General features: G+C 43.0%; 1 protein-coding gene across 1 annotated transcript; it reads right to left on the minus strand.

The window, feature by feature from the left end:
• Nucleotides 1–1,919: 1,919 nt before the first annotated feature.
• LOC125520143 (T-complex protein 1 subunit alpha) lies at nucleotides 1,920–9,040 on the minus strand. The gene is made up of 18 exons (XM_048684977.1): nucleotides 8,884–9,040; nucleotides 7,644–7,756; nucleotides 7,475–7,539; nucleotides 7,238–7,327; nucleotides 7,064–7,150; nucleotides 6,918–6,977; nucleotides 6,763–6,813; nucleotides 6,573–6,668; nucleotides 6,183–6,248; nucleotides 5,484–5,701; nucleotides 5,186–5,282; nucleotides 4,664–4,750; nucleotides 4,156–4,290; nucleotides 3,947–4,051; nucleotides 3,301–3,429; nucleotides 3,113–3,216; nucleotides 2,426–2,516; nucleotides 1,920–2,337 (listed from the first exon to the last, which is right to left on the minus strand). The coding sequence occupies exons 1-18, from the start codon at nucleotides 9,036–9,038 to the stop codon at nucleotides 2,254–2,256; spliced, it is 1,833 nt and encodes a 610-aa protein (XP_048540934.1). The 5' UTR covers nucleotides 9,039–9,040; the 3' UTR covers nucleotides 1,920–2,253.
• Nucleotides 9,041–15,411: the final 6,371 nt, after the last annotated feature.

Raw genomic sequence — 15,411 nt, forward strand, 5'->3', positions numbered from 1 at the left:
ACTTGTGTACCGCTTGGGGGAGTGAATATGGCACGTCCAGTACCAACAATCACTGTATCGCGTCCAGCGATAGTTAGAATATCTTCATTCATCTTTTTCAGAGTTTGGAAATATTTCATCTCCCTCAGTACGGAGTTTGTGGTACCACTGTCCCCAAGGCATAATTCCTCTTTCATCGGATTGTCCCCGTAGAAAACGGCGGCAAGGTGCTCCCTCTCTTTTCCTCTTACTTTTCGCTCTCGCTGGTTGTCTACGTGCGTGATAACGTGTTTGAGAAAAGTGTAATCTCTGTCTTCTGTCGATGGTTACAGGGGGCTTATATATCTCCTGAAGAGACATGACGATCCAGAGGAGACATCGGTTTCAGGGAGATGCGACGGTTGCGACGGACACAGGCGTCCGTGCGGGCGCAACCACTCGTCTGTCGGGCAAGGGAAGATTTCCCTTTAGTACAAATTATAGTTTAATCTTAACAGGCTTCATGCTTTTGGCCATCGTCCTTGACATGTTCCCACTTAATTGCCGCGAACTTACTCCATTCCATCTTAGCCTGAGCTTCCTCGCATGTGCTAGCCCATGGCAGAGTTGTGGGGCCGAAATAAATATGATTCATTGTTCCTACGTTGTATACTTCTCGTATTGGTTGGAATCAAAAATAAACTGCATTAAATACATCCATCCCGAGACAATAACGGACGTGCAGATTTCAGAGGATTGCATCACCGAGTGCTCCTAGTCCACTCCCTCGGAATCAGCTAAGGCTGCTGCGTTGTTGTACAACATGCATTAACTGAAAACACTCCTGACAATGGAGTGTCACTGGATTGTGCGGGTACATTCTGTTGCGTTGCGCGTCGTCCTCTCGTCTGCGCGCGTAGGCAAATTTGACAAATTTGACCTGTGGACGAAATCAAATCACAGAATAAACTGCCCGTGAAACTATTTCACGCGGCAGACCTTTTTGTGTGACGCCCGACACGAAGGCGCCACACTACACTGTGCAACGCCTCAGAGATAGGCGTTACACGTCTGACCAGCGTTGCACCCCAAACTGCCTAAAAATTGCTAAGTTATTGTGCAGAGCCTAAGAGCTAGTCGCTGCACTGTATAGTGTGGCGCCTAGCTCTCAGGCGCTGCACACTGACTTAATAAATTTCGGATCACACGTGTGCGACGCTGACCAGGCGTGTAGCGCCTATCTGTGAGGCGTTGCACAATGTAGTGTGACGCCTTGGTGTCGGGCGTCACACAAAAAGGTCAGCCGTGTGAAATAGTTTCACGGGCAGTTCATTCTATGATTTGATTTTGTTCATAGGTCAAATTTGTCAATTTTGCCACGCGCGTACCCTGTTTGTGTCAGATTGTGGTGTCAAGTTTGGTCCTTTGAATACGCATATACGTTTCAGTTTGCTCTCCCACGTTCGGCTATACTCAACTAGCACGCTTAGCTGATTCGAATCGCGACGGCACGCGCGCCGTCAATGCCCCGCGTGCAGCTGCCCCGCTGCGTTCAGGGATGCACTTCTCGGTGAAAGATGTCCATCTTCCCGCAAAAGAAAAGAAACGCAAACATGCTCAGCTGATCCAAAAGAAACAAGGTTGCCAACATAATTTGATATACATACATACATACATACATACATACATACATACATACTCAAATATTCTAGTATGTACATTACACAAAAAATTTACTCAAGTTGCAAATCTTGCCACATAATTATTACTATAACCTTGAATGTGCAAGAATTAAAATTATGGGAAAACAAACCTACAGAATCTACCAATACAAACGTGGAAAAGGTGTAAAATTCTCTTCTTTTTTTTACATACAAAGATTTCAAATTATTAGACCAAATTTAGGTCTACTTTATTTTGGCTAAACATCCTTTTCATCAAGCTGTCTAATTGCTCACATATTAAACCAAAGCAACTGCGTATTAATTGGGCCGAACATGATGCAGCAGCTTCCTGTGAAGCAGTGGTAACAGTTGATCAACACATATATGACAACAATGTTACTTGCATGAACTATCAGCAATGCCAGGCAAAATTTGCTCCCGAGTCCTACTACCCACACATAATGATACACACTCAATCACTCATACATCCATCTTCCGTACAACATTCTACGAGAACGTCCGCCAATACAAGGAGGAAGAAAAGGAAAATCACAAGCAGCAACCTATGAGTCTATAAGCAGCCAGCCATGGCATAACAAACAGCAGCCAGGGATCGTAAAATGGCATGTGGCTACACTTCTTGGCCAGACTCTTCCTTGTCAAGCTTGATCATGTCGTCAATCCTCACAATGGTAATGGCTGCTTCTGTGGCAAACTGCAGAGCAAAAAGGCATATGAGATGTGCCATGGATCTAGGCATGAACACGATGGGTGACAAGCAGCCAACAAGTGGGCCAACCAACCTGAATGATCTTCACTTTGCTCATTGCTGGCTCGATGACGCCATGTTCAAGGTTGTTGCGGATTACACCTTTTGTCAGATCAAGACCCATGCTGCAGCAAATTCAAACAAAGTTGAACATGTGCAATAGAGGAAGACACAAACTGAACATGTGAAGTACTCCCTCCATCCCAAATAAGTGTCTCAACTTCAGTACAACTTTGTGTACTAAAGTTAGTACAAAGTTGAGATAGTTATTTTGGGACAGAGGGAGTAGCACAACAAAACAGCAGTGGGCAAGTACATTGAATGATGATTGAACTAAAAAAATATCTAAAAGCAGTTACTGTTACCAAATTATACATTTAGGTGCACTTACCTAACGACTTAAGGTCAAAATTAAACCATAAGTACTATGGTGCGATACAAAAGAAAGCTCAAAGTGGACATTGAGATGGAGCTTGCAGTGTAGGAAACCAAGGAGATATTGTCTTACAGTCCCTCTATAAAATATAAGACGTTTTTTTAGTGTCAAAAAACGTCTGATATTTTGATAGAGGGAGTATATCATTGCTCAATATGCACATCCCAGAGTGCATAACTATTTTCCTCAAGAGGGTGGTGAAACTAGTCTTCAAAGGCCTACGCAACATAGCGGAGCCATAATCCGCTTAGATCTCTAACAGAGATAAATAAGCTCAAGAAGTACCTTGATAAGTGCTGCTTATCAGCATTTGTTTGAGCTTTATGATGATATGACCTAAGCTTTGCAACAAGGTCAGTTGCATCTTTTGCGGCATTAACAGCGAGGACCTGTCAACACACACCCTTGCTCCCATTAGTATATCATGTAGTTCAGTATGCAAGTATCATAGGCACAAAGATAACTGAGCAAACCTTTGGTATGATCAACAAAGATTCTGCAAATTCAGCAATCGCCAGTTGTTCCCTGGATCCAAGAGTTGTCGCAAGATTCTCCAGGTACACAGATAATGCAGCTTCTACAGCACCACCACCAGCAACTACCTGCATGCATGACCAATATACATTTTAAATACACTACTGACAATAATTAGTTTCAACCTACAAGAAAACGATAACTTACAGAACTATATTCACCGACCAGGAAAGAATATCTAATGCTAGCACTATTATGTGAAATGGCAGACGAGATATGCAGATACTACAGAATAAAGTGGTTAATTTAAATGATGACTTTTAACTGTTCCTATTCTCCTCAACATGAAAAAAGTTCTCAAGAACTGGGATTGGGGCTATTGAAAACAAGGCCTCAAAGGAAACTGCAAAAAAGGGTATAGTATGGACCAGCAACAAGAATGATATACAAAAGAATCTTGGAAAAATATCAAATCTGGGAACAAGAAAGCACCAGCTAAATTTTTAACTACCGGTTCACACTTGGTAGCAAGAAAAATGCTAAAGAAAGACAATAAATAGATTGATCTCACACTTCATATAAATCATGACAATAGGGAAACAACAAGGCGACAAGTAAAGGAAGAACATCAGCAAAAGGTCCTACCGTATTGGATTCCAAAGTTCTCTTCACAATGCACAGTGCATCGTGCAAAGACCGTTCAATCTCGTCTAGCATGAAGTCATTTGCTCCTCTGAGTATAATGGAAACCTGCATAAAAGAAAAGCAATTGTGACACCTCTAGCTTTCAAACTAATGCTGTTGCCATTCGTCGTAGTAAAGCTAGCTCAACATTGGCATGAAGAAATACTTACCGCACTTGTATTCTTTGTGCCTTTCACCAGAATTATTTCATCATCAGAAATCCTTTCCTCAACGACCTCGTCAGCATGTCCAAGGAATGATGGATCAAATGTTTCTTCACCCTCCATGTCAGCAAAAGTAGTCACCTGCAGATTCTTGTTACTTTAGGATACTGACAAGTAGTTAATTTTGGCTTGAGAAAGTAATTGTTTGCATTATTAGTTAGGAACATCAATGACAGAAGTTGTTTTATTACTAACGAAGTCCTATTGCAAAACAAAAGACTGGTAAGCTGCTATGCTGGCATAGCAAATATTGAGAAACAGGAAATCATCAAATAAATGCATTCCGACATTGCAAATTTCTTTAGAATCTTTTAAACAGAAGCAAGCGACTTTAGTAATATTTCAACAAAAGCAGGCAAGTCATGGATGAGATTCAAGAGTGTAAATTATGAAAATACTCCTTGATCATAAATATCTAATCGGCAATGTAACAATATGAAGAAATAAGCCATACCATTGTTGCACCTGTTGCCTTGGCAACATGGCGCAAATCCTCCTTACGCACACGTCTTACTGCAATTGCTCCAGCCTCAACAAAGTACTGAAATGATGTTTCATCAAACACCAATACAGCAGATTTAGTTACAATCAACACAAGTGATATCCACATACACAACAACCACCCAGTACATCTTTTCAAATTCATAAAAATCAAATGAATTATGAAACAGACACTTCCGAGGACAAAAACTTCAGATTGAGTACAATTGGAAGGGAACGTAAGGTGGCAGTGATATGCAATAAATTCTGCCATAAGGCTAAATTAACAAACATATTATGCTAACTGAAGTATAACAGATTCTGTCTGCACCACCCCAAAAGTACCAGCAGCTAAGAAAAATATGACATTCACTAACATGGACCAGTCCAACCAAATACATAAATTGTTTGTGTGCTGGCAAACAGTATACAAATTATATTAAGGATGGAAAAAGCAATCTAATTATCTAACTCTACCCGAGGTATGAAAACATACCTTCAATGACATATCATCAATTCCCTTGGTGGTAAATACAACATTAGCACCAGCCTTGAGAACTTTCTCAATTCGCTCCTTTGTTATGTCAGATTCTCTGCAAAAAGAATCAAGGTACTATTGAGTACCCTAAAATAGAAAATAAATTGATTGTAAAATGGCAAAAGGCATGTAGAACCATCGCAGGAAATTAGAAACAAACAGGATATCTGAGAGAGCATATTCATTGCAGACTAATTCTGGAGATAACAAAAAGAAATATAATAATGAACTCCCAAAATATAAAAAATGAATATACCTCTCACGGATCTTCTCAAGTTCCCTTGGATCGGATACAAGGACTTGAACACCCATTTGCATTTTCGTCTTCTGAAGGTTGAAATCAAGACAAGCAATTCTAGCAGGGGTTACTCTGGTAGGCATTCCTTGAGCTGCACGGCCAGTGTTCAGCGCATAACCATTCAGCAGGTAACTTTCCTTGGCGCTTTTACCATGAGCTTTCAAAATATTAATACTCTGCAGAACAAAAGAGCAGCAGTTTACAAGCAAAATTATAAGTGGCACAAAGAACAATTCACCTAACCGCATGTTAAATGAATCAAACATCATGGCCCATACATAAGAAGGCATTACAGTATTAATACAGGAGAAAATTTTTAAGTGGCAGTAGAATTGAATGAATATCAGGAAAAGGACAGCACAACATTAAGGTAGACGTAAGATTACTATACACTAGCACGTGTAATATGAAGATGTCTAATACATCCAGCAGGAAATGCAATTGGTGCATAAAGCAAAACAATAGCACAAGTTGTAAATAAATTTTGCCTAAAGAGTCCACAAAGGCTGTGCAGCTTATATCTACATTCAGAGAGAAGGGACCCAGCAACTTAAATCTACAATTGCAATAGCACAACTAACATAACTTGATATACAGCAATTACGAATAGAAAACTTTCATTTAATGTAGTATTGTAACCAAATGCACTTTGCTTACCTTGATTGGATACTTCACTTCTCCCTTGGAGTTTGTAGTCTTCACAGCTTGAACTGCTTCTACAACCTAAGAAACCATTGACATGTTAATTAAGTATCACATTGTTTCAGCCAAGGCTAATGGAAAAACAACGGAACACCTAGCATTTGGTTCCAAACATGAGTAACTTGTCAGATAAACACCATAACATGGCAGCATTATCAAAATAAATAATAGACCGGCAGCTGAAAATGCATGCATGGACTAAATAAATATTTTAGGTTTAACAAACGCCACCAAAATCAATACGTGACAACTGCACCATCAATTTCTGAGCTCCACTATGCACAGATATGTAAAAAAGAAGGCATGATCAAGAAATCTGAAGAACACATGACCATAGGAACTTACCAGATTTGCAAAGAAATTATCATCCGTTGTAATCAGTTTCGAGGACATGCTAGTTTTTGCACAGTTTATAAGAGAGTCTTTTCCAAGTTTATCCACCTACAAGTGTGGACGAATATTCATGTTAGTGAGAGTGAGCATGCAATGGAACAAAGTTGTACTGCCATTTGTTCCTCATAGAGTATTCATTTACCTTGACAGACAGCTTTTCCTCGACATACTTGCATGCTTCACGCATAGCAAGCTGGCAGAATATGAAGGTAAAAAAGTGTATTAATAATGTAAGACATTACGTGTGTTGTTCAAAATGGAAGGGGTACTGCAACAAACATATAATTATAAGCTTACCCTGTAGCCACTAATAATAGAGGTCGGGTGAATCTTATTCCTCACAAGTTCATTGGCTCTCTAGTAAAAAGAAAAGGAGCATCATGTGTAAGCACAGCAGAGAAACTCAGACAAGGAAAACTCGGCATTGAAGCTCCATCCATTACCTTCAGCAACTCTGCCGCGATGATGACAACAGAGGTAGTTCCATCTCCAACCTCCCGGTCTTGGAGCTCAGCCAATTCCACGAGAACCTACAAACAAAAAAGAACCACAGCAAAATCTAAGAACAAAGCAATGGTTCAAACAAAACAAGGTCAGCTAGGCCTGCCAGGCATCACCTTCGCCGCGGGATGCTCGACCTCCAACATCCTCAGAATGGTGGCCCCGTCATTCGTGATCGTGACATCGCCAATATCATCCACCAGCATCTGCAGGTCGCATACACTAACTTAGTGGACTGTAACAAGGGCTGTCTCCTCAAAACTAATGTGGATCCATAACCTGTCTACTCCACTGATCCTGGCTACCCATCCACTTCAGTAACAGGATTCGTTTGCAACGTGGAAGGAACGTACCTTGTCGAGTCCGACTGGGCCGAGCGACGACTTGACGATGTTGGCCACAGCCTGGCACGCCGAGACTGCAGCCGGAGGAGATTGAGCAGCGAATTAGACATAGTTCTCGCAGCACACCATGCGATCCCGTGGAATCTGGCGTGACGAGCGGGAGGGGGAGGGGAGTTACCGTTCTGGGTGCGGACATCCTGGCCGGACTGGCGCTCGCCCATGATGTCCGGAACCTGGGCGGTGATCGCCATGGCGGCGGCAAGGGCGGTGAGTGGGGAGGGGGCAGTGGGCCTGGAGAGTTCATATGTTTGTTAGCAGTTTAAATGGCAGAAGGCAGTTTATACATAGTACATATTAACAGGAAATGCACCAGGATCATCAAGTCCACACAAAAAATTCAACAGCAGCTATGCTGTTCATATAGTTTGTTAGTAGTTTAAACAGCACAAAGCAGTTTATATAGTACTACATATTAACAGAAAAGTGCACCAGGACCATCAAGTCCACACAAATTAATTACCTAGCACAGTTTAGAGTTCACATAATTAGACATAGGCACAAATCTAGTCTATATTATAGCCCATAGTCCACACAGTCTACCATATTACAGTCCCATTATATAGGGGCATGGTTACTTTGAGATAGTCTAAGACATCTCATTTTCAGTCAAATTATATAGGGGCATAATTCCTGACCAAATACAATAAAATATGGTCAGAAATTAACAGAGCGAGTGCGACGAGGCTCCGACAAAGCTCACACTCCACCCTTGAGCTTAGAGAGGTAGAGAAAGAGGTAGAGAATGACCCAGCAAGTGCGACGAGGCTCCAACATCTGGGCGAATGAGAGGCTCCTGGCCTTGTTGTCCTTCTCATTGAGATAATCTAAGGTGATCATAAGATCACCCTCCATAAAATCAGGGAGCTCCAATGACAGCATGGTAAAGATCAGGATGTGCATCCGCGGCTGCCTTGATAGCAATAGCGACTTCACGGACTATTGCTCACGACTAAAGCTTTCTTCTTCGGTCATCAGACTAGACCTCTTCTGCTAGCATGTATAGATCGCAAGTGGTTTAATACAGAGCATGTGCAGGTCGGCTGTGAGCATGCGTGTGCTCGTGGGGCAGTTGTGAACGCGCGTGCGTGTGTGTGCTCGCGCCTGTACAGGAGCGCGGGGAGCAGCTCCCATGGCCACGGCGGCCATGGCCGGGAGCTCGCCTCCGACCAAACCGCGGGCAGTGGGACGGGCCATCCTTGCCCTCCTCCCCGTCCGCGGTAACGGCAGCACCCCGCGTGGCCGACTGCTCACCCATCCGCATCGGCAGAGAAGCAGCGGCGCAAGCGGCAGGGAGAGATGAGAGGGATCCGAGAGGGACGGGGGCAGATGGAAGAGGGAGGGGAGGAGGAGAGTTCAACCTCTGCAGCGGTGAGGATGCGCGCCGGCGACGTGCTCGCGAGGCGACGGGGCGGCGTGATCCGTGTCGCAGGAGAGAGCACAGGAGTGAGGCGACGGGGCGAAGGCGGGTTTGATGAATCGACGGGAGAGAAACCCTAGCCCTCTTTGCTCGCATGGGTGCTGGGAGGCCCTTTTTGCATCCGTCGGGCCAGGCCCAGTTAGACATGCAGCGCGCTCCGCTTCTCTCTTATTTATTTTTTCCGTTTTCTGAACAAGTGCTGCAAGCCAATTCTTGAGGATAAACTCGAAAAAAAAGGCAATTCTTGAGGTAAATAACGAGGCTCTGAAGGACTAGCCAAAAAAATGAGGCTCTGAAGGAAAAATACTGGGAAATGATTCCCTCCACCCGGCCAATTTCATGAGTTTTGTCCGCCATCTCTCTCGGATGACACCATACCTGGCCAAACGGGCCGGCCCGGCATGGCACGGCCTGGCCCATTATAATCGTGCCTGGCCCGGCACAGCCCGCCAGGGCACGATTACTATACGGGCCGTGCCGTGTCGGCCCGCGTGCTACGCCCCCAGTCCCAGGCACGGCCCAGTTAATAAACGGGCCGGCACGTTGACCTGTTTAGCACGGTGGGCCGCATATTTTCAGCCTATTATTTGACGCACTGAGCGTTTTTTAGCTTATTTTTACATATTGGGCCATATATAGATGTATAAAAAAATATAAAAAACTTAATCGGGCCGTGTCGTGCCGGCCCGCGTGCCTAGCCTCCAGGCCCAGGCACGGCCCAGGGCGTGCCACGTGCCTGGCCCAGCCCGTTTAGCCCGTGCCGTGCCTGGCCCAAGGCGGGTCGTGCCGGCGTGCTCACGGGCTGGCCTGAAAAAACCGGCCCATTTGGCCAGCTATGGATGACACGTGGCTCTGGCCCACGCACGTTGTAACTCGGATTGCTCACATGTCTCAGCCTATTCTTATCCACACGAGATAGCGTTTGCAACAAGGCTTCTGTTGCAAAGAAGGTTTGCAACAAGACTCTTGTTGCAAAACGACTAGACGGCAGTTCGACATCATCTTGGATTGCAAAAGGTTTTGCAACATCATTCTTGTTGCAAAAGTCCTTTCACAACAACATCTATATTGCAAAAATGTGAAGATGATTTTTTTTCTGCAACACAACCTCTGTTTCAAAAGTTTCCGCAACATGAGTTTTGTTGCAAAAGGTTCTGCAACATTGCCTTTGTTGCAATGATGAGAACATGGTTGGGCCGCTTGATGTCGCCCATCTAACAGTTGTTGAGACGGCGAATCTTACAAATAGATCCGCTGATGGGCAAGTAGCAGTTCCCAAAAATATATGGTTTTGTCGGCTTAATTAAGAAGTGAAAATGGACACCTACAATACACGCTCTCATTCATTGGGAATATGAAGTCATCATCTCATCAGAATGCAACTGTTTCTATGGTGACTAATTGGGAATAATTACTCCTAAGAAAAAAATTCAAATTAAAGGATAACTACAATCGGTTATTGGAGTTATCCTCATGATAATCACCGAAAAGTAGAAAAACTACTAGTTGTTCACTGTTTTTATTGGTCTAAACAATCTACCTCTCCTAATAACCCCCACCTCCCCGGGTGGTGGTGAATGTCGGCCCGTCAAACTTTCATAATTTACCCGTAGATATAGCATTCCACTTAAGTTTATGGCTCTGAATCAATTTCCACTAATGACGACTTGGTGAGGCAAGTGTAGAAGCTATACCCTCTAATCCATATTAATTGTAGTTGATTTGGTACAAATTCGTTAAGTTTTCCTACGAAGAGGACATACGCGGTTGAGTCTGCATGCGGCCGCATAGCTTAGCATCAGCCAGTGCCCAATGAAGCTAATTGAGTTGCAAGATCCATGAGGGAGGAGGAGAAGAGGGAGGGGAAAATTGGGATGATTGTCAGTGGCACTGTAGTCCCGTTGTTGTACCAAGGGCAAGCGATTATGGCGTATGCAGTAGGAATTAGGAGTGGAGCAAAGAGTTAGCAATTATAAACGATTGACTACATTCGATCACCTTTGCAGAACAAAAAACCAAATAAAAAATTGCATTTTTTGTTAAATCAATGGATGGATGCATGTTAAGTAGTATACTACACCTTTTTGTCTAGTAGTATGATGTGCGTAAAAATATCATTTTTTAAGTCCCCCATATCATACTAACTTGTAAACTACAACAAAGAGAAGAGCAGGACCCTGAGGCCAACTGATTGTTGACGCTCAAAAATGGCACGGTCACCAAGGATGACTTCAACTGATAGGAAGACGAGGTCATTTCGAGAACTGGAGTTTATCATTGTGTCGCCCTCTTCGAGAAGAGAATAATGGGTACAATGATGGTCCAAAGAAAGAGCTCAGACGCGAAAATATGACAAATTCAAAGAAGTATATGTTTGACAGCCAGTAATAGACTGCCTAAAACCGTCCTTAAGATTGCTTCAAATGTAAAAGTTCTCAACATGAAAGTTCTTAGCCACGTCGAGGCGAACAATTTTGCTTTGGGGTCATCGCAATCCAAGGTTGTATGCAACCTCGGGGGTCGAGATGATGCATTGCACATGAGCAGTCTAAAGATGATCGGACTGTCAGGCCCAAGCCAGACGAATCACCATTCTCTATGCCTTATATTAGGGCGGGGGGCCATAGCCCCCCTCCTCTTCATGACACCCTTATGTTTTTTAGTAGTTGTTTCTGTTTCTTTCAGAAAAAAGTATTGTGCATATGACATAATAGGTGAAGGGGGGGTTCCTAGTTATTGTCAAAGTTTGGCCTCTGTGTGGTGCCCAAAGCCGAAGCGCATGCTCCTCACAGAGTTACTCTTCACTTTTGCCATCTCTTTCAAGAAAAATATACTATTCATCTATAAGGACAGACAAAGATGACTTTGGTATTCAGACTGAAGTTGCTATGACATGTGGACTCGTGGATGTACCTGGGTAGATTTTTTGTAGGTAAAAGGATTTTGTTCCTAGTGCTAGCGAAGAGAAAAGGATGTATTCTAGGTAATAATGAGTCAAGATCCTGCACTACAGAGTTGTTATGTTAAGGGCATGAAGGGCCGGTTCTTTTGGGCGGCTTAAAAAATAAGCTGCCTCTCCCCAGCTTAAAAAATAAGCCACTCTCAAAATTTATTGAGACTTCTATATTAATTATGTTGGGAAACGTAGTAATTTCAAAAAAAATCCTACCCACACACAGGATCATGGTGATGCATAGCAACGAGAGGGGAGAGTGTGTCTACGTACCCTCGTAGACCGAAAGCGGAAACGTTAGCACAACGCGGTTGATGTAGCCGTACGTCGATCCGACCGATCCAAATACCGAACGTATGGCACCTCCGAGTTCAGCACACGTTCAGCTCGATGACGTCCCACGAACTCCGATCCAGTAGAGTTTCGAGGGAGAGTTTCATCAGCACGATGGCGTGATGACGGTGATGATGATGCTACCGACGCAGGGCTTCGCCTAAGCACCGCTACGATATGATCGAGGTGGATTATGGTGGAGGGGGGCACCGCACACGGCTGGGAGAGATCAACAGATCAACTTGTGTATCTAGAGGTGCCCCCTGCCCCCGTATATAAAGGAGGGAGGGAGAGGTCGGCCCTAGAGGGGGCACGCCAAGTGTGGGGAGTCCTACTAGGACTCCCAAGTCCTAGTAGGATTCCCCTTTCCTTTCCGGAGTACGAGAGAAGGAAAGAGGGGGAGAGGGAAAAGGAAAAGCGGGCCCCTTGTCCAATTCGGACCACAGGGGGGCGCCTCCTTCCTTTTGGCCTCTCTCCTCTATTCCCGTATGGCCCAATAAGGCCCAATACTTCTCCCGGTGAATTTCGTAACTCCCCGGTACTTCGAAAATACCCGAATCACTCAGAATCTTTCCAATGTCCGAATATAGTCGTCCAATATATCGATCTTTACGTCTCGACCATTTCGAGACTCCTCGTCATGTCCCCGATCTCATCCGGGACTCTGAACTACCTTCGGTACATCAAATCACATAAACTCATGATACAATCGTCACCGAAACTTTAAGCGTGCGGACCCTATGGGTTCAAGAACTATGTAGACATGACCGAGACACGTCTCCGGCCAATAACCAATAGCGGAACCTGGATGCTCATATTGGCTCCCACATATTCTACGAAGATCTTTATCGGTCAAACCGCATAACAACATACGTTGTTCCCTTTGTCATCGGTATGTTACTTGCCCGAGATTTGATCGTCGGTATCTCAATACCTAGTTCAATCTCGTTACTGGCAAGTCTCTTTACTTGTTCCGTAATACATCAACCTGTAACTAACTCATTAGTTACAATGCTTGCAAGGCTTATAGTGATGTGCATTATCGAGTGGGCCCAGAGATACCTCTTCGACAATCGGAGTGACAAATCCTAGTCTCGAAATACGCCAACCCAACAAGTACCTTTGAAGACACCTGTAGAACACTTTTATAATCACCCAGTTATGTTGTGACGTTTGGTAGCACACAAAGTGTTTCTCCGGTAAACGGGAGTTGCATAATCTCATAGTCATAGGAACATGTATAAGTCATGAAGAAAGCAATAGCAACAAGCTAAACGATCGAGTGCTAAGCTAACGGAATGGGTCAAGTCAATCACATCATTCTCCTAATGATGTGATCCCGTTAATCAAATGACAACTCTTTGTCCATGCCTAGGAAACATAACCATATTTGATTCAACAAGCTAGTCAAGTAGAGGCATACTAGTGACACCCTACTTGACTAGGAACATGTATAAGTCATGAAGAAAGCAATAGCAACAAGCTAAACGATCAAGTGCTAAGCTAACGGAATGGGTCAAGTCAATCACATCATTCTCCTAATGATGTGATCCCGTTAATCAAATGACAACTCTTTGTCCATGGCTAGAAAACATAACCATCTTTGATTCAACGAGCTAGTCAAGTAGAGGCATAATAGTGACACCCTGTTTGTCTATGTACTCACACATGTATTATGTTTCCGGTTAATACAGTTCTAGCATGAATAATAAACATTTACCATGAAATAAGGAAATAAATAATAACTTTATTATTGCCTCTAGGGCATATTTCCTTCAGTCCCCCACTTGCACTAGAGTCAATAATCTAGTTCACATCGCCATGTGATTTAACACCAATAGTTCACATCACCATGTGATTAACACCCATAGTTCACATCGTCATGTGAACAACACCCAGAGGGTTTACTAGAGTCAATAATCTAGTTCACATCGCTATGTGATTAACACCCAAAGAGTACTAAGGTGTGATCATGTTTTGCTTGTGAGAGAATTTTAGTCTATGGGTCTACCACATTCAGATCCGTATGTATTTTGTAAATTTCTATGTCAACAATGCTTTGCACGGAGCTACTCTAGCTAATTGCTCCTACTTTCAAAATGTATCCAGATTAAGACTTAGAGTCATCTGGATCAGTGTCAAAATTTGCATCGACGTAACCCTTTACGACGAACCTTTTGTCACCTCCATAATCAAGAAACATATTCTTATTCCACTAAGGATAATTTTGACCGTTGTCCAGTGATTTACTCCTAGATCACTATTGTACTCGCTTGCTTAACTCAGTGTAGGATATACAATAGATCTGGTATACAACATGGCATACTTTATAGAACCTATGGCTGAGGCATAGGGAATGACTTTCATTCTCTTTCTATCTTCTGCCGTGGTCGGGCTTTGAGTCTTACTCAATTTCACACCTTGTAACACAGGCAAGAACTCTTTCTTTGCCTGCTCCATTTTGAACTACTTCAAAATCTTGTCAAGGTATGTATTCATTGAAAAAACTTATCAAGCGTCTTGATCTATCTCTATAGATCTTGATGCTCAATATGTAAGCAGCTTCACAAAGGTCTTTCTTTGAAAAACTCCTTTCAAACACTCCTTTATGCTTTGCAAAATAATTCTACATTATTTCCGATCAACAATATGTCATTCACATATATTTATCAAAAATGTTGTAGTGCTCCCACTCACTTTCTTGTAAATACAGGCTTCACCGCAAGTCTGTATAAAACTATATATGCTTTGATCAACTTATCAAAGCGTATATTCCAACTCTAAGATGCTTGCACCAGTCCATAGATGGATCGCTGGAGCTTGCACATTTTGTTAGCAGCTTTAGAACTGACAAAACCTTTTGGTTGCATCATATACAACTCTTCTTTAATAAATCCATTAAGGAATGTAGTTTTGACATCCATTTGCCAGATTTCATAAAATATGGCAATTTCCTAATATGATTCAGACAGACTTAAGCATCACTACGAGTGAGAAAATCTCATCGTAGTCAACACCTTAAACTTTGTCAAAAAAAACCTTTTTCGACAAGTCTAGCTTTGTAGATAGTAACACTACTATCAGCATCCGTCTTCCTCTTGAAGATCCATTTATTTTCTATGGCTTGTCGATCATCGGGCAAGTCAACCAAAGTCCACACTTTGTTCTCATACATGGATCTTG

The sequence above is a fragment of the Triticum urartu genome, chromosome 7, assembly GCF_003073215.2.
Source record: "Triticum urartu cultivar G1812 chromosome 7, Tu2.1, whole genome shotgun sequence".
In the NCBI taxonomy this organism is placed as follows: Eukaryota; Viridiplantae; Streptophyta; class Magnoliopsida; order Poales; family Poaceae; genus Triticum; species Triticum urartu.

Coding starts and splice junctions, on each gene's coding strand:
- LOC125520143 (XM_048684977.1), bottom strand. CDS start 9,038: ATGCGAGCAAAGAGGGCTAGGGTTTCTCTCCCGTCGATTCATCAAACC. Junction 6,978..7,063: donor TCGCGGCAGAGTTGCTGAAG/GTAATGGATGGA, acceptor TCTTTTTACTAG/AGAGCCAATGAACTTGTGAG. Junction 2,517..3,112: donor GATAAGCAGCACTTATCAAG/GTACTTCTTGAG, acceptor AATTTGCTGCAG/CATGGGTCTTGATCTGACAA.